The sequence below is a fragment of the Pipistrellus hanaki genome (assembly GCF_964339955.1).
Source record: "Pipistrellus hanaki genome assembly, chromosome: 5".
NCBI lineage: Eukaryota > Metazoa > Chordata > Mammalia > Chiroptera > Vespertilionidae > Pipistrellus > Pipistrellus hanaki.
Window position 1 is genome coordinate 72,230,001 of NC_140507.1, and position 22,678 is coordinate 72,252,678.

The 22,678-nt window shown below is 55.9% G+C and overlaps 1 protein-coding gene across 5 annotated transcripts in view; it reads right to left on the reverse strand.

The window, feature by feature from the left end:
- The window catches only part of PIP5K1C (phosphatidylinositol-4-phosphate 5-kinase type 1 gamma), a 51,108-nt gene that overhangs the window by 11,863 nt on the left and 16,567 nt on the right, over nt 1–22,678 (reverse strand). For 3 of the 5 annotated variants that reach the window (XM_084883942.1, XM_084883940.1, XM_084883944.1), the window contains exons 2-14: nt 14,815–14,846; nt 13,019–13,111; nt 11,672–11,802; nt 10,819–10,936; nt 10,056–10,208; nt 8,416–8,715; nt 7,113–7,318; nt 5,206–5,289; nt 4,017–4,065; nt 2,591–2,675; nt 1,449–1,610; nt 615–753; nt 443–475 (exon numbers count right to left, since the gene is read on the reverse strand). In XM_084883942.1, coding sequence (XP_084740068.1) covers nt 443–475; nt 615–753; nt 1,449–1,610; nt 2,591–2,675; nt 4,017–4,065; nt 5,206–5,289; nt 7,113–7,318; nt 8,416–8,715; nt 10,056–10,208; nt 10,819–10,936; nt 11,672–11,802; nt 13,019–13,111; nt 14,815–14,846 — 1,585 coding nt within the window. The remainder of the gene's footprint in view (nt 1–442; nt 476–614; nt 754–1,448; nt 1,611–2,590; nt 2,676–4,016; nt 4,066–5,205; nt 5,290–7,112; nt 7,319–8,415; nt 8,716–10,055; nt 10,209–10,818; nt 10,937–11,671; nt 11,803–13,018; nt 13,112–14,814; nt 14,847–22,678) is intronic. The other 2 variants (XM_084883943.1, XM_084883941.1) reach the window with 1 other exon arrangement.

Here is a 22,678-nt window from a genome sequence, read left to right on the forward strand (position 1 = left end):
AACAGGCCTGAGGGTAGGTTTGCTTGTAAATTCATAAAATATCTCCGAGAGAGGAAAGAATATCTAGGCCGGTGCTCCCAGGGAAGGGCTGGGCATTGAGCAGAGGCAGGCATCTCACTGTGTGCGCTTTTGTACCTCTTAGAATGAAAGAAAAGAATTAACAGGTACAGGGGAGGGGACACCAGGTGGGAGTGAAACACCAAGTGACTTGCGGTTCTGTGTGGCTCTAGAGCCTGAAGATGGATGGCTAAAATACATCTGTTCCCAGGACAGGGCTCTGGGTGGATATGTGGAGGGAGAGCTTGCAGGAGGGAAGGGGAGGGCGGAAAGGGGGACAAAGGGTTCTGCAGGAGGAGCTGGGCAGACTGTGGGGCCTAGAGAGGAGACTGGAAGGGAGGACTGAATTTCCCAGCCTGCCTTGTGGGCTAGGGTCTCGTCTTACCGGCTGTCCGGTCCGGAGGACTGTGTGCGCCGCCTTCCAAGAGAACACAGACAGGTGGAACAGATGGCACGGACAGGGAGACCTCCCACTGCCCCACCCGACCAGGCCCTGTGCTGGCCCCTCCTTTAGGAATGCAGGCTGCCTCTGAGCTGGCCCGCCTCCTCCTGCTCACCTGTACCTCGGCTGCTCTGAGGTCTCTGAGGGGGACCGCTCTGGGATGGACAGGGACGTGGAGGACAGGGTTGTGGCGATGGATGCAGTGGTGGCCTCCTCAAAAGAAGGCGGCGTGCAGGGCAGGAGGTCAGGCCGGCCTGTGGGAGGAGGCGGTGGGTTCCTGTGGGAGCCAGACTCCCAGGGCTGCTGCAGGGACTCGGCTCTACTGCAGCTCCCACGGGTCACTCCAGTTTTCCCAGCACAGGATTCCAGTACCTTCCTGCTGCTCTCAAACTGAAATCCAAACTGCCTCCCTGCAGTCCGGCCCTCCCTGCCCTCATCACCTCCCTGCCTTCCCCTCCCCCTCTCGCTCACTCCGCTGCAGCCACAGGCCTCCCTATAGTTCCTCCAACATGCCAGGCACCCTCCTGCCCCAGGACCTGTGCGCACGCAGTTTCTCCCTTGATGCCACTCCCCAGCCCCTCCCTGACTGGAATCTCTGACCCTGGTTGCTTGGAGGGACCTCCAGAACATCAGGCCCAACCCCACTGAGCACTTCCTCCTTCTGGCCTCTGTGTCCCTCCCAGGGCGGTGCTTCCTATGCTTAGTTCTCCCCGCAGGTCTTCCTGGTCTTGTCCCAGCCATTCCCTCCCCCTAGGGAGCTGCAGGTATTGAATTGGAAGGTCGGGACCCTCCCATTTGGGCTTAGCCCAGCTTCGGGGGTCCCTTTCCTCACACGGCATTGCTATTGTTGCTCCCTGCACCCCTCCCCTAACCCCCTAGGGAGGGTGTCTTTCCCCAGCAGCGGCCTCATTTCTCCTTCACAAACGTGCCCACTCCCGCGGCCCGTCACCTTCGTCCTCCAGCGTGGGGTAGCTGCGGGCCCCCCGCAGGTCGTACTGCGCGTCCTCCCGCTCGCAGGGGATCTGGCTGGCGGAGAAGGCAGCGGTGGGCCCCAGGGGTTTGACCGCCAACAAGGCACCACGGCCCTTCTTGGATGGTGACGACTTCAGGGCTGGGGAGGGAGAGTGGTTGATGTGCTCGGGCGGCGACAAGGCAGGGACCCACCGACCTCCGTCTCTCCTCGGCATGGAAGAGTGGTGGGCACCACCTGTGCGCACGGCCCTCACTGTGCCAGTTCCAGCCTGTTCCTCAAGCCTGGGGCCTGGAGGCAATGGGATGACATTCCCAAGAAGCATCCTGGAGAAAGCCCTGCCCTGCTTCCACCGGCTCTGCCCACAGCACTAATGGAACCTAGCAACCCCCCTGGGCCCTCCAGAAACAGCAGCTGACTCAGCAGCTGCCAATGTTTATTTGAGCACTTTGGGGCCTCGCCCCTTTGGTCCCAGCCCACCACAGCTGTGGCCCAACATCAAACAAGAAAACGGAAAGCCTTGGGGACCTGGTCCCAAGCCAGGCTGTGTGGCCTGGAGGAACAGCTCAGCCTCTCTTGACCTCAGCATCCTCGTCTGCAACAAGGTCATGCGAGGCAGGGAACCCCGTAACACTCTGCCATCACCCGTCCCCGTGCTCCCCTTGCTCCCATGGTGGCCAGCGCAGCTCCCAGCACACTAGGTGCTCAGTTTTCCCGTTAGGCCGATGACCATCGCAGTGCCCACCAAAGGCACATGTCCTCAGTGACAGAGCGAGGCTACGGGCAGCCCTGCTGAATGCTGGCGATGGACTTGTATAAACACATGCTGCCCTCACAGCTCTGTGCTGATGGGAAACTGAGGGCTGTGATCTCTACTGGCTGGAGGTCCACACAGGCAGAATGAGGCGGAGCCAGAACCCAATGAGGACATGGGCACCAGGCCCTGTGCGGACCTGTGTGGCACAGCTGCCTGACTACCCTGTTCTCGGGACCAAGTCCCTGGCTGAGCCCTGAGGCTGGCCAAGCAGCAGAACGAGGCCCCCTGGTTTACCGCACTCGTGCTGCCTGCTCGCCTCTCCACACCCCCGGTCCCTCCTGCTCAGAAGGCCAGGGCAACTCACAGGAGTTCTTCCGAAAGACTGTGTTGCTCATGAACTTGAAGAAGCGCTCGGCGTAGAAGCTGGGCCGGTGGACAGAGACAGTGTCCTGGGGAGAGATGGGGGGCCTGAGGGCGAGCAGGGGTGTGAGCACTGTGGCTGCCTGTGTCCCGCAGGACAGCCCGACCACTGGAGGTGGGACGGCCTCCTCTGCGGAGGGGAGAGTAGGGTCCAGCATGAGGCTTTCTGGAGGGGCCCCCGGGAATCAGGTAAGAGCGGCAGGAAGAGGTGTGGAAGGCTTTTCCATGATAAACCTATCTGTATTTTTAATTTTTTGAGCCATGTGAATAATTATTCAAAGAACAAATCAAAGTAAATGGATAAGTATCAAAAGTAAGGAACCAGAGGGGTTTTCTAAAGCAGGGATTGTCAGAGCATGGTCCAACACCTGTTTTGTAAATAAAGTGTTTTTTGTTGTTGTTGTTTTTAAAATACATTTTTATTGATTTCAGAGAGGGAGATAGAGAAACATCAATGATGAGAGAGAATCACTGGTTGGCTGCCTCCTGTATGCCCCACACGGGGGATTCTCTCTCATCATTGATGTTTCTATCCCTCTCTCCCTCTCCCTTCCTTTCTCTGAAATAAATTTAAAAAACAAAACAAAACAAAACACTTTTTTTCTTTGTTTTAAAAAAAGCTTCTTGCTAGCTGGCCACCTGGATCCTCTCAATGCATACTCTGGAAGCTGCCACTTGACCCTCCACACACTCTCTGAGGGTGTGGAGGATTATAGATTGGGATCTTAGCATTTTACAGACTGTAGGCACACAGATAGCCCTTAACACTTTAGTAAGAATTGGTCTGAAAGGGGGGCCCATAGAAGGAAAGTTATCCACCAGGGCTGGCTGCTGCCAGAGTTGGACCGGGGTGTCAGGGCTGATGGGGTCCCACAAGTGGGCTGTGTGGCTCCCAGTGGTCGGTTCTCACAGTTTATATGTTTAGAATGAATCCACTGCCGGGGTTTCCACACGGGCAGTGCTCAGGAAAAACTGCATTGCAGGCTTTTCTCAAACAACAGAGATCTCTGCTAGAGTGGGCCACATGCCCCCCTGGCAACAGGAGTCAGCTGTGTGGTGCCCCTGGGCCAACCCCCTCACACTGCACAGTGACTTTCCCAGCCAGGCTGCCCTTGGGAAGCCTTTCCAGTCAGCTGGGGGTCTCCTCCTTCAGGAAGCCTTCCTGTATGTATCCCTCACAGATGGCTCAGACCCCGTACCCCTTGCCCCGAGACTGTCTGGTCACAGGGCCACCTCTGCTGTACAGCTACTCCAGGAAGGAGGGAGAGTCTCAGTTCTTTAGCACCTGTACCTGGCCAGGGATGTGGTCACTGCACTTGTGGACTGACGGAATGAGTGAGTGAGTGAGTGGGTGAATGAATGATGCTCACCCCATCATGGACAAGTGCCTTCCAGGTGTGTTCCAGCTTCTTGATGAACCTGGCAGAGAAAAAGCTCCCAGAACATCAGCCAAATCTTTGGGTCCAAGACTTCTCTACCAGGACAATCCTGACCCCAGAGGACCCTGGGCAATGTTAGGGGACATTGGTGGCCATCACAACTGCAGCTGCTCCTGGCTTCAAGCAGGCAAAGCAGCCCTGGTTAAAGGAAGTAAAGCTGCCGCTGCTTCAGCCAGAGGCCACCTACCCACTTTCCTGTCCCCACCTTGTCCCCTGCCCTGCCTGCCGGCAGCTCCCACTCCCGCTGATCTGGAGGAGGAGGTGGAAAGGCAGGGTGGTTGGCCCTCTGGGGCCGACAGAGTGCTGGTGCCTCCCAGAGCCTGCCTCTCCTCTTCCCCCGGACAGACGGAGCCAGGTCCTCTCTGCTGGAGTCGGTGCCCTGAGCCAAGGCCCCCCGCCAGGACCCTCTACACATCGGGGCTGGGTACAATGCCATCTCCCCCATGCAGCCTTCCTGGACTCCCCTCATTTGTGGGGGGAAGAAACCCTCCTTATGACACCACTACCCACACTTATTTGTTGCCATGTGCTGCCCACTCCCTCAGCCCGCCCGCCCCCCCCCCCCCCCCCCCCGGCCCGGGCCTGGGCAGAAATCCTGGCTGGCTACTCCACAAGCTACCTGACCCTGCCCCAACCTGAGGGAGATGCCCCCAGGAGACAAGGCCAGCCCTCCGATATGAAAACCAAAGCAACAAGGGCTGTGAAAGTTGAAGAGCAGGAGCCAATTTTTACAAAGTCAGTCCTCACTTACAGGTTCTGAGACTAACGGAAACAATGTGTACAAAATCAGCTTTACCACAGGCTAAATGATACAAACATGAGTCATGTTCCCAGGCATCTCAGCAATGTTATAACGCAACCATGTTGAACGAAATGATGTTGTTCAAGGACCTGCTATATTTAAAACAGAGAAGTGTGTGAAAAAATCGGCCTTGACCTGCCTCCGACATCAGAGTCCCTAGGGACAAATCTAGATTCCCGGGAATCCCTGCGTTGGACCGAATGCTCCCTTTGGGGCTGGGGAGGGCAGCCAACAGGAGCCTTCCTGAGGCTGGGAGAGCCTTGCAAGCAGACAGCACCCAGCTTCCCGAGCAAGTGCACCCGGGGCCCAGGCACCCACCTGTAGGACTGCAGGATGTCGATGATCCCGATGTGCAGCAGCAGACGCTCCCCTCGGCCATTCACGGCGGGGATCCCCCCCATCCTGGAGAGAGAGGAGCCCAGGGCGCCATCACCCACACATCCAGGCGAGAGGACCAGGGACCGGCCCCGCCTGCTCAGGTCCAGGTGGGAGCGGGCTGGGCCCCAATCCTGGTCTGGGACTTGGGGAGAGACAAGGCTGAAAGGAGAGAGGAGCCTGGGCAGTGTGGCTCACAGGTTGAATGTAGACATATGAACCAGGGGGTCACAGTGTGATTCCTGGTCAGGGCACATGCCCAGGTTGCAGGTGCAATCCTCAGTAAAAGGCATGCAGCTGACCAATGGTTCTCTCATCATTGATGTTTCTATCTCTCTCTTCCTCTCCCTTCCTCTCGGAAATCAATACAAATATATTTTAAAAATCCACATGACCCTGTAGATGGTAGCTTGGCTGGACCTTCAGCGGGGGTCCCAGCACAGGGGACCCCCTTCTTGGCATGGAGGGGGCAGCTCTACCAGCCAGCTCAAATTCAAAGCTGGAGGCCCGAGGCTGCTGAGGGGGTCACAGCAAAGAGGCCCAGGTGCACACACACATACACATGCACGTACATGCAGGCACACGCACATACACACGGTGCACTTGCATGCACTCGTGCAACTTGCACACACACACACACACACACACACACTTGCAAATTCTGCATACATATGCACACGCACACTCCCAGGCAGGACTGCTAGGGCTCTTGGGTGCAGTCTGGGGAGTTAATTGCCTCACGTAGCCTCAATCCTGAACATGCCCAGCCCAGATGGTTATGAGGTTACACGATGTAGCAGCTATCCCAAAGCCACCATAACCCAAACCCCCCCCATCAGGCTCTGCTCACTGCACTCCATGCACCACTGAGCTCACCTGCATGCCCTGCCATCCCCTGCCAGGCCCTGTGCAGATCCTACAAACATGCCAGGGTGGTCTGCGGTCAGGGCCAGCTGTGCAGGGCCTTTGCACATGCCACTCCCGCCCACCTTGCTCAGGCGCAGCCCTGTGCCTGGTTCCTCCTCTGCCTTCCACGGCTGGTGGCCTCCTCGAGCCTCGGCCCCACCACCAGCTGGCTGTGCACACAGGATAGCTATCTCCATCCGGCCTCTGAGCCTCTTTCCTCAGCACAAGGTGGGAGATGGCCCTCCTCCTCAGGCCCCGTAAGGACAGACAGGGTGATGCAGGTTCCCGGCACGGTCAGTGCATGGCTCATGGACAATCCTGACTTATCCACAGCAGTTCTCATCTGGATGACTCTGCCCTTCGGGGACATCGGGACATGCCTGGGATATCTGTGGTTATCTCTCAGGGCAGGGTCAGGTTGGGAGGCGGAGGCTGAGTGGGTGCAGTCAGGGCACAAGCTCCTCGCTATGACCTTGCCATTTGGCATGGCCGCCTTTTACCTTTGGGGAAGCAAGGCTCTCAGTCCTGCCCACTGGGGTTCTGGGTTAGGTAACTTGCTATAAAGGGACTCTCTCATCCCGTCATCTCCATACCCTGTGCCACCTTCCAACATCTGTCTGGTTGTGCTTCACACAGTGGGTCCAGAGGAGGGAGGGGACCTCTATGTTTCCCATGTGGATGGACAATGGCCTGAATCCGCTGATCAGTGTCTGCCAAGATGGAAACACCCTGGCCACAGCCGGGCGTCATCTGTCTGACCTTCACCAGCCTGGTGGGCAGACCGCTGTGCCTGCGTACAGACCAGGAACTGGCCAGACAGGCTTCTGCCTGGTTTGCTTTGTCATTGCTTGCCTTCTCTGCCAACTTCCCTGCCCATGCTCACACCTGGCAAGAGGGTGTGGGTAGAGACAAGAGCCCGAAGCCCCGCCAGCCGCACCACCTACGTGTCATCCGTCTCGATGGCCTCCCCACACGCGGCCCCGCCCTGGATGGACTCCATGGCCGTGGAGTAGAGGGCCTTCTGCCCGAGCGGCCGCTTCTCATCGGTCGTGCTCTGTGCGCCCTCAGCCTGCCACTCCCGCTCCTGCTGGTCGATGTTGTGCACACCCAAGAGCAGGCTGTAATCCATGATCTTGAAGCTCTCCAGCACCTACAGAGTGTGTGTGGGGAGAGCGTCAGGACACTGCCCTGTCCCCACACCCCTGCCCCCAAACCTGGTGGTGACTCCAAGCTGCGCAATCTGCATCTCTGTCTGTCTGTCTCCACAGCCACGCAGGGAGACCCTGTTGCTATCCCATTTCACAGACAAGGGGACCAAGGGTGGAAGGCCGGGCTGTGCAGCAGGCAGATGGCGGCAGAGCTGGGATTGGCCCCATAAGGTGGCCGAGGGTGTGGGTGTAACCCACGGCCAGGCCGCCTCTCTGAGCCAGGACAGAGTTTCCTCCCCTGAGACAGAGCAGCTGGCTCTGTGTTCCCACTTCCCTGGCGCCGTTGGGGAGCTGGGTGCTGTGGATGCAACACCCACTCCAGCCCACGGCGGAACCCAGGCACGTGACCACCAGGCTTGGGGAATGAGCCCCCGAGACATCAAAGTGGTTTTCTGGTGACACTGTGTAAAGTTTTCCACGGGGTCTGTGAGTTGGGGGCAGGGGCTGAGGAGACAGGGACACAGAGCAGAGGACAAGAGAAGACCCAGCCCAGCCCTGACAGCCGAGGATCTTGGCAGGGACGCCCCTGCCAGGTCTCTGTTTCCTCATCGCTAGAGGGGGGAGTGGCCTGACCTTCAGGCTGTGGGAAGGGTGGGGTGGACGCAGGCAGACTGAGATTGTAAGAGCTCGTGAAGACCCTGCAGAGCATTCTTTATCCCTAAAAAGCACCTACTGTGGGGGAGAGCAGCACGGAGCCAGTGAGTGCTGGGTGGTGGGGCAGGTCTGGGCCTGAGGTGCCCGTTAAGAGCCATGAGCATGGCGAGCTGCTTCTGTGGGTTTGGGCTGTGCGGTAGGAACAGTCTGATTCAGGACACAGGGGTGAGGGGAGCAGAGGGAGCCTGGCGCCGGCTGTGTGTCTCGGGCTCACACTGCACTAGCGTTCACCAGCATCGCCGGTTCACAGATGGGAAACTGAGGCTCAGAGAGGCTTGGACCACCCAGGGGCGTGCGTCCCAAGGTCCCACCCTCACCCCCCTGCACTGGCCAGGGCACGGAGCCTGTGACTGCAGTGGACTGGGCAGGCTGGGCCCAGGCTCACCAGGCAGTCCCGCTGCAGCGTCTTGACGAGCGCGGAGAAGGTGTCGGCGTCCAGCAGGAGCCCCTCGGGCATGTCCTGGATGAAGTCCAGGTCCTTGTAGGTGGGGATGCTCTTCTCCCGCTCCTTCTTGCTGGCCCGCCGCTTGTACGTGGAGCCCTTGAGATCGAACTTGAGGTGCATCTTGACCATGCGTGGCAGGATGTTGTTCATGACCACCACACGGATGTTCTTGCCCCCGGACTGCACACAGTACAGCCCGTAGAACTTGGGCAGGAGCGTCCGCGGATTCTGGTTGAGGTTCTGGGGGGTGTGAGAGGGGCAAGTGTCGGTAGAAAGCAGGTAGACCATGCTCTGCCTGGTAGCCACTTCCATACACCCTGGCCACATACACAGCCACTCAGATCTCAGGCCAGAGGTCACCTCCTCAGGAAGCCCCCTGACAGACCACTTCCTTCCCCAGCACCCCAGCTTTACACGGGTCACACCAGCCAGTTTAACTCTCTATCTCCCCATCCAAACGGAAGCTCCAGGAGGGTCTGTTTCTACCAAGCCAGGTGCAGAGGCATGGCCTTTCGGTAAAGAACTCCACGGGACACCACGAGGTGTCTGGGTGCAGCTTCCACCAGGTCAGACTAGGTGACCCTCTTCCCCAGCCCACCCGGGGGTTCCCCAACCCCAGAGCAGGAGCTGGCAAATTCCAATCCGAGGGCCAACTCCGTCCAGCTGCCTGTTTTCATACTAATGGTTTTATGTTAGTGAAGAGCTGAAAAAACATTCAAGAAAAATAGCATTTTGTGACATAAAAACTTCATAAAACTCACATTTCAGTGTCCATAAATAAAGTTTTATTGGCATTCGGCCTGCCTGTCCGCTCAGGCCTACCTATAGTGGTGTTCCTGCTGCAGTGGCAGCTGAGCTGTAGAGACAGGCTGTTGGCTCACACAGCCGTCTGGCTCTTTACAGAAAGTTTGCTGGTCCCTGATCTAAGGGATGCAGGGGTCCCACTAAGATCACACATGGCAGATGAGGGACGCCCTAAGGGGAGATGGTCACAACCTGGGCAGAGCACCCAGAAGGGTCTGTCCCCATCCCCACCAGGTCTGCATAGCAGGGCAGTCGACACTCAGGAGCCCACCTGAGCATAAGGACCCCGCTCCCAACCCTGCCCAGGGGCCTGAATGCCCTTTTGAGTCCTGAGCCATACCAGAATGGGGATGCCAAGCAGCTGGTCCTTTGAGGTGCCAGCTGGTGGCCCCGCTCCTCTTCCCCTGTGCCTCTGAGTCACCAAATGCCGAAGCACTCAGTCCATTAGCCACACTTTCTGGACCAGGACTCAGGGACATCGGTGGGCTGGAGAATGGGAAGCCAGAGCCTGAACAGAAATCCCTGCTCACAAGTGTGGGGGACTGCCTGCGGGGTCTCTGAGGGTGAAGCCACGAGACCCAGGAAGAACCTTGGGACCCACCTGCCAGGGCCTCAGAGCCTCTGCTCCTGTGAAAAGGAGCTGGGTGTGGAGCGGAACTGCTGCATGTGCCGACAGGAAGAGGGGTACAAGGTTGAGGGAGGCAGACAGGGGCTGGAAGGAAGCCCAGGGCACTGCCCCCAGCCCTTGGAGCCCTGAGGGAACCCATGACCCCTACCATGTAGTAGCCGGGCAGCAGTTTCTGCAGGAACTCCGCCTCTTTGTGCATCACCGTCTTAATGATGAACTCGTCGTCGCTGGTGACGTAGAAGAGGGAGCCGCTGGCGCCGGGGTTGGACAGCTCGATCAGAGGCTCATTGCACAGCGAGTACTGGAAGGGGAGTGGTGAGTGGGTGGGGAGGTGCCATCTGTGATGAGCTCATAGGAGACAGTAATGATTGCTTTGCTGGCAGGCTCTCTCCGTCCCTCCTGAGTTGAGGGTAAGGGAGCCCCAGCCTACAACCAGCAAGGAACTGAGTCCCGCCAATGACACGAGCTTGGCATTAGACCCTTCCCCAGTCTAGTGTCACATGAGACCCCAACTACTGCCCACCTCTTGATTACAACCCGGAGCAAAGAGCCCTGCTAAGCTGCACCCAATTCTTTTTTTCTTTTTTCTTTTTTTAATATATTTTATTGATTTTTGTACAGCGAGGAAGGGAAAGAGATAGGGAGTTAGAAACATCAATGAGAGAGAGTCATGGATCAGCTGCCTCTTGCACACCCCCTACTGGGGATATGCCCGCAACCAAGGTACTTGACCGGAATCGAACCCGTGGCCCTTCAGTCCCCAAGCCGACGCTCTATCCATTGAGCCAAACCGGTCCCGGCTGCACCCAATTCTTGATCCACAAAAACTGTGAGGTTACAGCCAGGTGGTGAGTTGAGCCACTGAGTCTGTGCTAACTTGTTTCAAAGCAACTACTGACGAACACACCTACCAAGTAATCATCTGGCCGGATGCCGAAGAGCTCCCGGAAGTAGCGGAAGGCGACAGGTGCATAGGTCTTGAACCTGAAGTCCTGGAAGTGGTGGGCGGGAGTCAGGTTGCTGCCTTCGCTGTGGGGGAAGGAGGGAGGAAAGCCTGTGAGGGACGGTGCCTCTGGTGCTGGGTGGCCTTCCCTAAGTGGCCACACTGAAAGGCAAGCTGAGGCTCCCAACGGGCCCAAGCGCTGTGGCCAATCTCAGGAGACCCAGTTTCCACTCTCCCCTCCTTCCTTGGCAGGAGTCCACAACGTGGCTGAGCACATGGCCGCCTGTAATGAGACCACTCCCCAGCCTCTCTTGCAGCTAGGTGTGGCCAATGAGCTGTGAGTGGGCCAGAAATGATGTGTGTCATTTCCTGGTTGTGCCCTCTCCTTCCTGCTGTTAGAATGCAGATGGCGATGGCAGAAGCCTAAGCAGCCACCTGGGCTGCTGGTTAGAAAAGCTGCATACACTGAGGATGGTGGAGCAACAAGAAGGAACCCAGGACCCACCTGACCAGCCCTGGATTGGCTATAGGGTTTTTTTGTTTGTTTGTTTGTTTGTTTTTGTGTGTGTGTGTGTGTGAAAGAGAGAGAAAAACAAACTTCTATCTTTTTTCCCTATTAAAAAATACCCACTATTACATCGGCTCTCTCTATCTCAGCAGCAAACTAATGTCCTAATGGATACCGAGTCAGACCTCAAAGTCAAACAGACACCAGTAAAGGCTATTTGCGGCAGAGAAGGGAGCTCAGAGAACACGAGGCTGTTGTGTATGATAACCTGTGTCTGCTGGGGAGCTGTGGGAGGCGTGGGAACCAGGCCTACCTGGGGAAGAAGATGCTCTCCACGACGTAGAAGTCCTGCATAAGCACGTCTCGCTCTGGCTTGGAGCTCAGGTTGCCCACGGTGTAGCCGATGCCCAGCTGGATGGCCCCCTTCAGAGTGGAAGACGTGGTCTGTGGGGAAAGGCAGCCACATTAATACCTACCCCCGGGCCGGTCCCTACCCCAGCCCTGGGCCCAGGGTCCTACTAGCATTATTACAGATTTGCAGGTCTCAGGCTAGTCACTCGGCCTGCACACCCACACAGCAAAGAAGTGAGTTGGCCAAGACTCCAATACAATCTCTTATGACACCAAGGCCCATTTTCAATCAAGATTCTAGAACATTCTAACATCTCAAAACTGCCCTGATGCAGCAGGAGTCTATCCACCATTAGGGTTGTTTGGAAGAAGGGGCACAACGTATGGAGGGACACCCAAACTTCATTTCTGTAGCCTGGGTTTCTTCTACCCACTTTCTAGGTGGTTCATATCACCATGATCAGAGAGCGACATTGGCTCTCTGTGCCTCAGTTTCTCCATCTGTAGCCAGGAACGGAGATGAGTGTGTTAGCTCATGTGAGTGGCCTGGACCAAAAGCTGCCTATGCCTAAGGAGCATTCGCTGTTTGCACTTTTCTTATCACTGTGGTTTACAGTGATGAGAGAGAATCACTGATCGGCTGCCTCCTGAATGCCCCCTACTGGGGCTTGAGCCAGCATTCTGGACATGTGCCTTGACTGGGAATAGAACTATGACCTCCTGGTTCATAGGTCAATGCTCAACCATTGAGCCACACCAGCCAGACTGGGAGGGGGTATTTTTTAGGGGAGATGGGAATATTCTAAAATTAACTGTGGTGATGATTGCACAACTCTGTGAATGCTCCAGAGACCATCTAATTGTACACTTCAAAGGGGGAAATCACATGGTGCGTGTACTCTCTCTCAGCAAAGATGTGCATCAGAAAGCACAACTGAGAAAGGGAGGACTGACGGCAGTGGGCTCCAGGCCCCCTGCACTCAGGTGTCTGGGCCTGGCTCAGCGCTGCCCATTACCGCCTCATCTCAGCCCTGCTTTCTGAGGGAGAAAAGGGACAATTTCCTCTATCACAGATGAGCCAGCAGGGCTGGGAGCTGAGGTGACTCCTGGAACCAGGAAGGCAGTGCAGCCCATGTAGCCTCAAAGCTAGGCTGCCTGAGATGATGACATGCAGCAGGGACCTCGCCAGGACCGAGGGGCCCATGACCTCAGTGGACACTGTGTATGTGCGTGTGGGGCTGGTGGGTCCCCTGAACTGCCGAGAGCCCCCCTTCACTCCGCCTCGGCCGGCTAAGGGCAGAGGAAGAACCTTTTTGTACGTGGTTTCACCAGATGCGTCCACACCCCGATGGCCCAGCTTCCTCCCGTGACCAGGGCCCGGCTGTCCACTCATAGACGGGGCCTAGAGGAAAAAAAACAGGAAGCATTAGAAGTCAGCAAGGAGGAGCCACTGAGGCCCTAACACTCCAGAAATTCTGGCAGGAGAGGCGCTTAGTCACCGTGCCCAGCTGGCGCCCGGGGCGGGCCATGTGGGTCGTGCAGGGGGAAGCTGTGTGGGCAGGATGCACACCCAGCAGGCAATACCTCACGTCTGGAAGGGCCCACAGGCAGACCAGGCCACCAGCTCCTTGAAAAAGCTGGAGGCTGGCAGCCCCGACCACCCAGGCCTAACTTTAGGGTCTTTCCCTCAGTTCTGCTGACACTGGAGCCAGGTCATTCTCTGAGGGGGATTTCCTGGGTACTTTGGGCGATTAACCAGTATCCCTGGTCCCAACCCACTCAATGCCAGGAACAACCCCAGTGTGACGAGCACAGATGTGCCCAGGCATCATTCAGTGTCCCCTGGGGGCAAACAGCCCTCTGGGCTGGAATAACTACAAACAGCATCCCCTCCTGGGAGCAGGCCCAACCAGTGAAGCTCTAGGGGAAGCTGTGGCAGGTGTGACACCGGCCATCCCAACCCATTTGTGTGAAAGCTACGGGCCCTCATATGTGACGTCCTCACAGGAGGAGGACCGTGGAAAGGGCAATGGGAGCCGGAGGGACACAGAAGCCAGTTTAGAATCAGGGGCCAAGGCCAGCCAGCAGACAGGAGCTGAATGCCACTGACATTTAAGAAGTACCTACTATGTACCTACCACCATTCAAAAACCTCACACAGTCCTTCCGGGCACCAGCCCAGCCGGCATTGCCCCACATTAGTTCCAGGCAGCCCTCAAATGGCCTCCACCAGCATCGCTCTTCAGCTTGGCTCCTTGTGTTCTGCACATTGGCCACTAGGGGGCGGGACTCCCTCAGGAACCTTTTGTTGCTGGCCCTGCCTCACACCTCTCACTGGCTCCCTATTGCCCTTGGAGCCCCTAGGCCCACCCTTCTCCCCCCCACGCCCCACTGTCCTGCGATCTCAGTGCACTGCAGGGCCCCAGCAAGTGGACTATGCCCTCCTTAGAAGGACTCACATAGTGACTGGCATCAGGGTGACACCTGGGCTGCTCCTCCTGTAAAATGGGGCTCAGACACGCCCCCCGGGACATCTTCTGGAGTGACAGGAAACTAACCGCAGGGGGGACCCCCCTGTACCACCCTCCCGGAGGACAGGCCGCAGGGCCACGGACAGCATGGCGCACACAGCCTGAGAGCGGCTGTCACAGGAAAGCTCTCCGGGAGCATGGCTGGGAGGTGGTGAAGACAGTGGCTCGCAGCGTGGAGAATGAAAAGGACCCCGTGCTCCCACGTGGCCGCTTAGGGACACTACACTGAAGGTGCTGCTAGCAGGCACTGGTCAGGCACCAACCTCCTGGCGAGATCCTGGGCCTGCCACTTGCCCAACTTCCCTCCCACCTCTCTGGCCTCCCCTCTCTGCCTCCCCCCTTCCTTTCCCTCACTGGCCCAGGGCTGAGTTCTTGGGCCTCGTCCCTCCCCCACCTGAACCCCTTCCTGAACTCCCCGTGCCGGCAGGTGGGTGGGATTTTCACCCCTCTCACACCTGCCATCATTTGGGCCCCCGAGAGGTGGAGTGGGGTGCCCGAGGCCACAGAGCAGAACACAAGCAGGGCTGGTGCTGTCTGTGGAGGAGGCAGTCAGGATAGGACCACAGACACTCACCTCCGCCAGGGCCGTCTTTTTCTGGGCCAAACCTGAGGAAGAGAAGGGAGACTTCAGACTGGCAGCAGGGAGTCCAATCCACAGGGCCCACCACCACCAACCACGCTCCCGCTCTGACACACAGGCGCCTGCGGCCTCACTGGGTACTGTGTTCCTAGGGAGGACCACAGAACCCCTCGTGGGAAAGGGGAGCACAGAGACAGGACACACTGAGATGGCGGGATGACTGGGTGCTGGGTACCCCCCAGGCAGGAACAGCAGGAGAGACCACCCCCAACTCTGACCCACCATTTACCCCAAAGACATCGGGTCCTTATTGGTGGTCAGTGAGCAGTGGCTGGGGCCCCAGGAAAGGCAATGCTGCCAGCTCTACTGGCCGTCCAGGGAGCCAGCTATGGAAAGCCAGCCAAGGACTGGTTACCACAGCTTCCAGGAGCGCTGCCCCGGCCTAAGAACACTCACAGGGAGAAGGCAGGCAATTTTCCTCCTTCAGGACCAGTCCCTCAACTCCGGTTCCCAGGAGGGAGGCCTCAGGCCTGCCACTGACCCTGAGCCCTGTCCTCACCAGGCAAGTGGCTTCTGCTGAAGATCATCTGTTCACTGAGGGTGGTCAGCAGATACGCCCCCTCCCCACAACAGGTGTCCACATGCTGACCCCAGATGGGCTTTGCAGGCAGAACTGAGGTAAGGCCCCTGGGATGGGGATGACCCCTGGTCCCCGGTGGGCAGTGTCATCACAGGGTCCTTGTAAAGGCAGGCAGGAGGGGCAGAGCGAATGCTGGAGGAGGCTGCGTTGCTGGCTGTGAAGATGGAGGAAGGGGCCACGAACAAGGATGTGACGCCTCTAGAAGCTAGAAAAGGCCGGAAATGGTTCTTCCTGGAGCCTCAGGAAGGAAGCAGCCCTCCCCATACCTGGATTTAGCTCAGTGAGATCCATGTCAAACTCCTGACCCCAGAATAAATGTGTGTGGTTTTAAGGCAAGATTGCAGTGATTTGTTTCAGCTGCAACAGGAAACTCACTCACTAGGTGTCACCTGGGGGGAAGCAAGTGATGACCAGGACAGCCTGGCCACTGCTCTCAGGGGAAGATCAGCAAAGATCTTGGGCTTTGACCCTGAGGGAGGTTGGGTGTCCTGGAAGGCTGTGGCTCACAGGCGCCCTCTGGTGGCTGCAGGGGATGACAGAATGTGGGGGCGTGGGGGGTTAGGACAGGAGCCAGGGACCAAGCAGAGCGAGGACTGCCGGTCTAGGTGGGAGCTGAGGGGTGGACCACGGTGGAGGCTCAGGAGTGGGGAGAAATGGGCGGATTCTGGAGTGATCTAAAGTTAGGACAGACAGGCTGAACTCACTGGAGGTGGAGTGAAGAGGCAAGGAGTCAGAAATGACTAAGGATTTTGACTGGAGCAAATAACAGAAGGAAGGAGCCGCCAGCTGCCAGGGGGATGGGCAGGAGCAGGTTTGGGGGGATGGACAGGCGGGTTGTGGATGTGTTGAGTGTGAGACCCTGTGAGCCCTCACGTGGAGACATCTAGGGGCAGCTGGACCCCGAGTCTGTAGCTCAGGGGAGCCCTGGCTGGAGAAGGCCTGTGGGTGTCATCAGGGTGCGGACAGAGCTGGAACTCTGACAGTGGACCAGGCAGCCTGGGGTTAGGAAGGAAGAGAGGGAGACCTAAGGGGTCCTCAGAGAGAGGCAGGCCCAGGTGCGGGCTCAGGGGTCAATCTTACCCAGCGGAGGAGGAACCTTCTCTGTTCCAGTCAGTGACAGTTGCACATTGTAAAGGTACAAAAAATGCTGAACTGAATGCTTGAAAGTGTGAATTTTATCGTATATGAATTCTCTCTCAATTAAAATAAAAATGAAGCAAACCCAAGCTGACATAGGTGCAACCAGGCAGCAGGGGTGGGGACTCGTGTCCTCTTTTAGCCATGACCACCACCCCAGCCGCACCCCGAGTGCCCACCGGTGTATGTGGGGTGCTGAGACACCCTAGGACATGGTCCGGATGGGGAAACTGAGGCTGGGGGGGGGGGCAAATGGCTGAGACTAAGTTCACAGCCACAGGATCCATCAAAGGGGACTCTGGGCTGGGGGACAAAGCGAACAGACTGAGTCACTACCCAGGGCCTCAGACAGGGCAGCTGGACTAAGATACGCCACTTAGATGGGAGTCAGGCCAGACCCTTGGTGCCAACTCCAGATGTCTGAGACTCCCCACCCGGGCATCCTGGCCCCAGGGACGAACCTGGGCTTTGGCACATCCTGAGGCTCTGCCGGTGGCAAGCGGGGGCCAGAAGATGCTGGAAAGCTGACATAATATTTTTATTGGATGCCCAACAGCAGAACAATTAATGGTTTGCGTTTGGGATGTGGCGAGGGAAGAGGAGAGAAGGCAGGAAGCCAGTGGTGGGCCAGGGTGGAACATTCTAGACCTCATGTGGGGGCCCCTGGACCCAGAGCCCACCCAGTGGTGACCACCTGAGTCTTCTGCAGCTCCAGGTCCTTCGTCCCAGGGCTGCCAAAGCAGGTCCTACCCCGAGGTCCTGGCTCCTCCCCAAATCATACTCCCATGTCTCCCGCCTCCCCGCCCACGGTGTCTGAATGCTGTGGGGGGCGGGGCAAGGAATGGACACACACCCCCCTCAGGGCACTGGCACCATGCCATTCCTTCTGCCCAAAACAAGCCTTCGCCAGGTCTCCCCAATGCCAGCCCCTGGCCTTCAGGTCTCAGCCCAGCCTCCCCTCAGAGTGGCACCTCGTCACCTCCCGGTGCTGCTACTCAGCCCACACTCCCGTTCTGCCATCTGCACGTCCCCACCTGCTCTCAGAATTCCTTTTCTTAACCTCACCATCTGCCCCTCACAGCGTGATGCCTGAGGGCAGTGACCCTGTAACTCACGGCCGCCACAATCTTCAGAAGAGGGGCAATGCTCAGGGTGAGTCTGCTGCGAGAGGTCACGCAGCTGCAGGGGGTGGTGGCCACTCCTCTGGTTGGTCAGGCCGGGATGGCAGAGACCACACACAGATGTGGAGCTCCTCCCAGACCAGGACGGGACCACTTATCTTCTGAAGGAGCCACCCCACTTTTCTCAAGTAATTAATTTTTAAAACTAACTGGGAGGAGAAAAAGAGTCTGACACGTAAAGCTGGGAGAACAGACCCTATGCAGCCCCTACCTCAGGCCAAGACCTACCCAAGGCACAACTGTGCTGCCTACAGGTATGGCCCAGCCACTAGCAGACACCTATGAAGGCTTGTTGACTTCTAATGGACAAGGGACAGACAGATCGAGGGACAGAAATAGTTCTCCCCGCTCTGCACACACAAGCCTTAGCAGGAACTGCTTCACACACACACACACACACTTTATCCAGAGCCCGTGTGTGCGTGTGTGCGTGTGTGTGTGTGTGTGTGTGTGTACACACAAACATTTAATTGATCAGAGAGGAAGGGAGAGGGGGAGAAACATCAGTGATGAGAGAGAATCATTGATAGGCTGCCTCCTGCATGCCCCCCACTGGGGACCAAGCCTGCAACCTAGGCACAAGCCCGACTGGGAATTGAACTGTAACCTCCTGGTTCATAGGTCGACGCTCAACCACTGAGCCATGCCAGCCGGGCTGGAGCTACTTCTTCACATGTTCAATGTGGAAATCAAGAAAGAGAAGCTCCCAAAACACTGTGGGCCCCTAGAACCAGGAAGGGGCTTTAACACATGTCCTTCAGCACCAGGCTCTACCTTTAGTCTGTCCCACTGCTTCCACTCCTCTCAGCGGCAACATCGCTCACCAGCATCGGCAGTCTCCTCAGACCTTGGCCACGCTCCTCTGTCCTCCTCACAGCAGCCACCAGAGGCCGCCTGTGAGCAAGAGTCAGGTCCTATCTGCTCTGCCCACAGCTGGGGGGAGCTCCCTGGGGTAAAAGCCCAAGCCCTCCCCTGGCCTACAAAGCAGCTGGAGCCTGCAGCCCTGCAAAGCAGGAAGTGGCACTGGGGGCCAGCCACAGGCCCCCTCCCTGATGAACCGGAACGGTCTGGCCAGCCTCTGGGAACAGGAGCATGGTCCCTGGAGAGCACACAGAGGTGGGACTGAGGCAGCACAGCAGGGAAGGGAGCTGAGGCAGTCCGCTGCCTGAGTCACACATCATCTAACTTAATGATCTCATTTCACTATCGCATTTTACAGGCGGAAAACGGGTTTGGAAAAATTTAGGAAGTTACCCAAAGGTGAAAAACCAGACAATCGTATCTCAGAATGCAGAAAAGCAATCAACAAAATTTAACATGAACTTGATGTTCAAAAATACTATTAAGAAACTGGAGGGGGGAAAAACTGAGGGTTTCAGGAAGAACAACCTTTGCTTAAAAATCATTCAAAGCAGCCCTAGCCCGTTTGGCTCAGTGGATAGAGCAGCGTGGATAGAGCAGCAGCCTGAGTAGAGAAGGGGTCCCAGGTTCGATTCCGGTCAAGGGCATGTACCTTGGTTGTGGGCACATCTCCAGTAGGGGGTGTGCAGGGGTGGCTGATCAATGTTTCTCTCTCATCAATGTTCCTAACTCTCTGCAAAAAAAAAAAAAAAAAATCAATAATAAAATATATATATATATATATATATATATATATATATATATATATATATATATATATATATTTAAAATAACTCAAAGCAAAAATTCATGGCAAACAAAAATCAACCACAGGATGAGGGGGGTGGTCAAGAGCTTCCACACACCTGTGGGGGGGGGGGGGAGGGGTGTAAGTAGTCACCAATGCAATAGGCAAGAAAAAAAAGGGGGGGGGGCCTAGCTGGTTTGGCTCAGTAGATAGGCCGGCCCGAAGACTGGAGGGTCCCAGGTTCGATTCCAGCCAATGGCACATACCTGGGTTGCAGGCTCGATCCCCAGTGTGGGGTGTACAGGAGGCAGACGATCAATGACTCTCTCTCATCACTGATGTTTCTATCTCTCTCTCCCTCACCTTTCCTCTCTGAAATCAATAAAAATATATTTTAAAGGGGGATGAAGATTGGAAAAACAAAATTTTAGAAAATCCAAGAGAAGCAACTGACCAACCATTAGAATGAAATGGGTGCAGCAAGGTGACAGCCTACCTCTCCAAGATCACAGTGCAAGTGTGTGAGAAGAGGTGGAATGTGGGATCCTGCCCTCTGCACCCACCCCTGCTCTTTACAGGCAACCTTTCCCTGGTTTATTCTTATCTGAAATCAATAAAATATACCTTAAAACTTACTCTAAAAATAAAATAAAATAAATAAACATGTTTTAAGTATAAAGAACTTTCACATTTTAAGGTATCTCAGACTTTTACCACCACTATTAGGTTGGGAAAGGCTAAGAAGTCTAGAGTTAATAGCTGATCAGAGTGGTGAACATTACAAAAACATGTTGAAATATATCAAACTCTAGTTAATGATACACACACTGAAGTGCTTGCAGATGGAGTGTGCTGATGACTGCAATTCTGAAGTACATCTAAAATATTAGCTGGAGAGAGGGAGGGATAGAGGAGGAAGTGAAGGAGGAGGGGAAGGGATGGATAAAGTGAGCACAGCAAAATGTTAATGATAGGTTCCAAATGGTAAGTAGTGTTTCCATTTTTCAATTCTTTCAACTTTTCAGTGCAGTTGAAAAAAATTTTTTTAATATATTTTTTTTTACTTCAGAGAGAAGGGAGAGGGAGAGAGAAATATAAACATCAATGGTGAGAGAGAATCATTGATTGGCTGTCCTCTGAGGATCAAGCTGGCAATCTGGGCACATGCCCTACCAGGAATCGAACTGTGACCTCCTGGCCAACCTCGATGCCCAGCCACTGAGCAGTGCTGGCCAGGCATGGATGAAAACTTCCTCCTGATAATGTTCCTTCAGGTTAAAGGTAAATTGTGATCTTTGATGCCAATTTTCCAGCATTGGAGAAACACATTTTTAAACAGATTCTGCCAAAGGAATGTGAGTGATCACATGGGTAGTAGTGGGCACTACTGAAGCACCTGTGCCAGGCTCTGTGCCACAGGCTTCACACACACTGACTCAGCACATTTCCACCACAGGGCCTTTGCACTTGCTGTGCCCTCTGCCTGGAACAATCTATTCCCACATCTCTACACAGCGAGCTACTGTCCTCTGTCACTCAGGTCTCAGACATTTGTGTCACCTCCTGGAGAGGTCTTTCCTGACCACATATTCATTCATTCATTCATTTATTCCAAACTCAGTGAGTGTTTCCTGGATGCTGGGCCCTGTTTGGGGATAAAATGTATGGAGGGGACTAGCTCTTTAAATATAATGTTTAATAAGAAAATATTTTCAATACCCAGGAAAGGACAGAATAGCATAAAAGATATACCACTGTATAGGTTAGCCGTATCACTTTTTGTTTATCCTTTAAATTAGGGGTCAGCAAACACTTTGTGAGGAGCCAGAGGAGACCCGGCAGAGGCCAGAACTGGCATCCAAGGGGAAGGGAAGGATCTGTAGGTGGTTCTCAAATGGAGCGCCTCTGCCCCAGGGACACTCGGTGATGTCTGGGACATCTGTGGTCGTCATGAATAGAAGTGTTCTCAGCACTGATTGGGGCCAAGGATGCTGCTTAGCATCCCAGTGCCCAGGATGCCCCCACACAAGCCAGAGAGTGACCCAGCATGCCGTCAGCAGGGCCAAGGGGGACCCTGAGGTAAACGCAGCAATATAAAAATGTAGAGGACAGGAAGCCTGTGGGTGCTCATTACATTATTCTCTGGATATTTACAATACTTCATGATAAAAATATTCAGTTGTACGATCCTATCTAATTTTATCTTTTGTTTTAACTTCCTTATAATAAAAAGCTACAACACAAACACATTCCCCATACAGGCTGGTGCCTCACCAGCCATGTCACCAACCCTCCTGAAACCGAAGGTGATCGTCCTTGGACCCACTTTATGGCTGCGAGTTCCAGGCCAAGGAGCTGCAGGGGGTGCGGTGCCCCCTGTCCCACACACACCCCGGGCCCCTGCAGCAGCCAGCCACTCCCTCCAGAAGCACTTTGGAGGCTGGCCCGGCTCCCCAGGTGGAGCTGCTGCTTCCAATGTGCTCCCAGGCCCCTGGGCCAGCCTCCTGAGCCCCTGTCCACCTGTCCTGGGCTCCGTGGGCTCAAGGACAGAGTGCTGCCGGTTCAGCACTGGCCTGGCACGGAGCGCTGCTGGCTCACCAGTTTGTTGACCAACTTTTTTTTGTTTGCTAATCCTCACCTGAGGATAGTTTCCCATTGATTTTTAGAGAGAGAGTGGAAGGGCGGGGGGAGACAGAGAGACATGTGGACTAGTTGCTTCCCTGGCCTGAGCTAGGGATTGAGCCTGCAACTAAGGTATGTGCCCTTGATTTAAATCAAACCTGAGATTCTTCAGTCCCAGGGCCAATGCTCTATCCACTGAGCAAACTGGCTAGGACTATTGACTGAATTTTGCTGTCTTGGATACAGACATGCCAGGTTGTGTGCTCTCTCTGAGCCAGTGTCACCCACACTGTCATAGCCAGGGGGACTGGTATTCTTACACAGATTTGGACACCGGGGCACCCTGCATCCATTCACACAGGGCCCTGGGCTCACTGTACCAGCCCCAGCCTGGGCACTCCCAGCAGTGACCTGCCCCAAGTACTTCCATCTGCCTCCCTCCCTCCTGTTCCCCTAGCCCAGCCTGGCCCCCACCCACCCCTCCAGCTGGTGCCCCCTCAGGGGTCCTTCCCTCGGGTCCTCCACTGTTAGGTTCCCTTGCACTCCTAGGCCCTGGGCCCTGCTGCGCCCTGCACCTCTTCCTGCCCACCTCCCCTGGGCTTGGTGAGTGCTTCCCTGGCCCCACCTGGA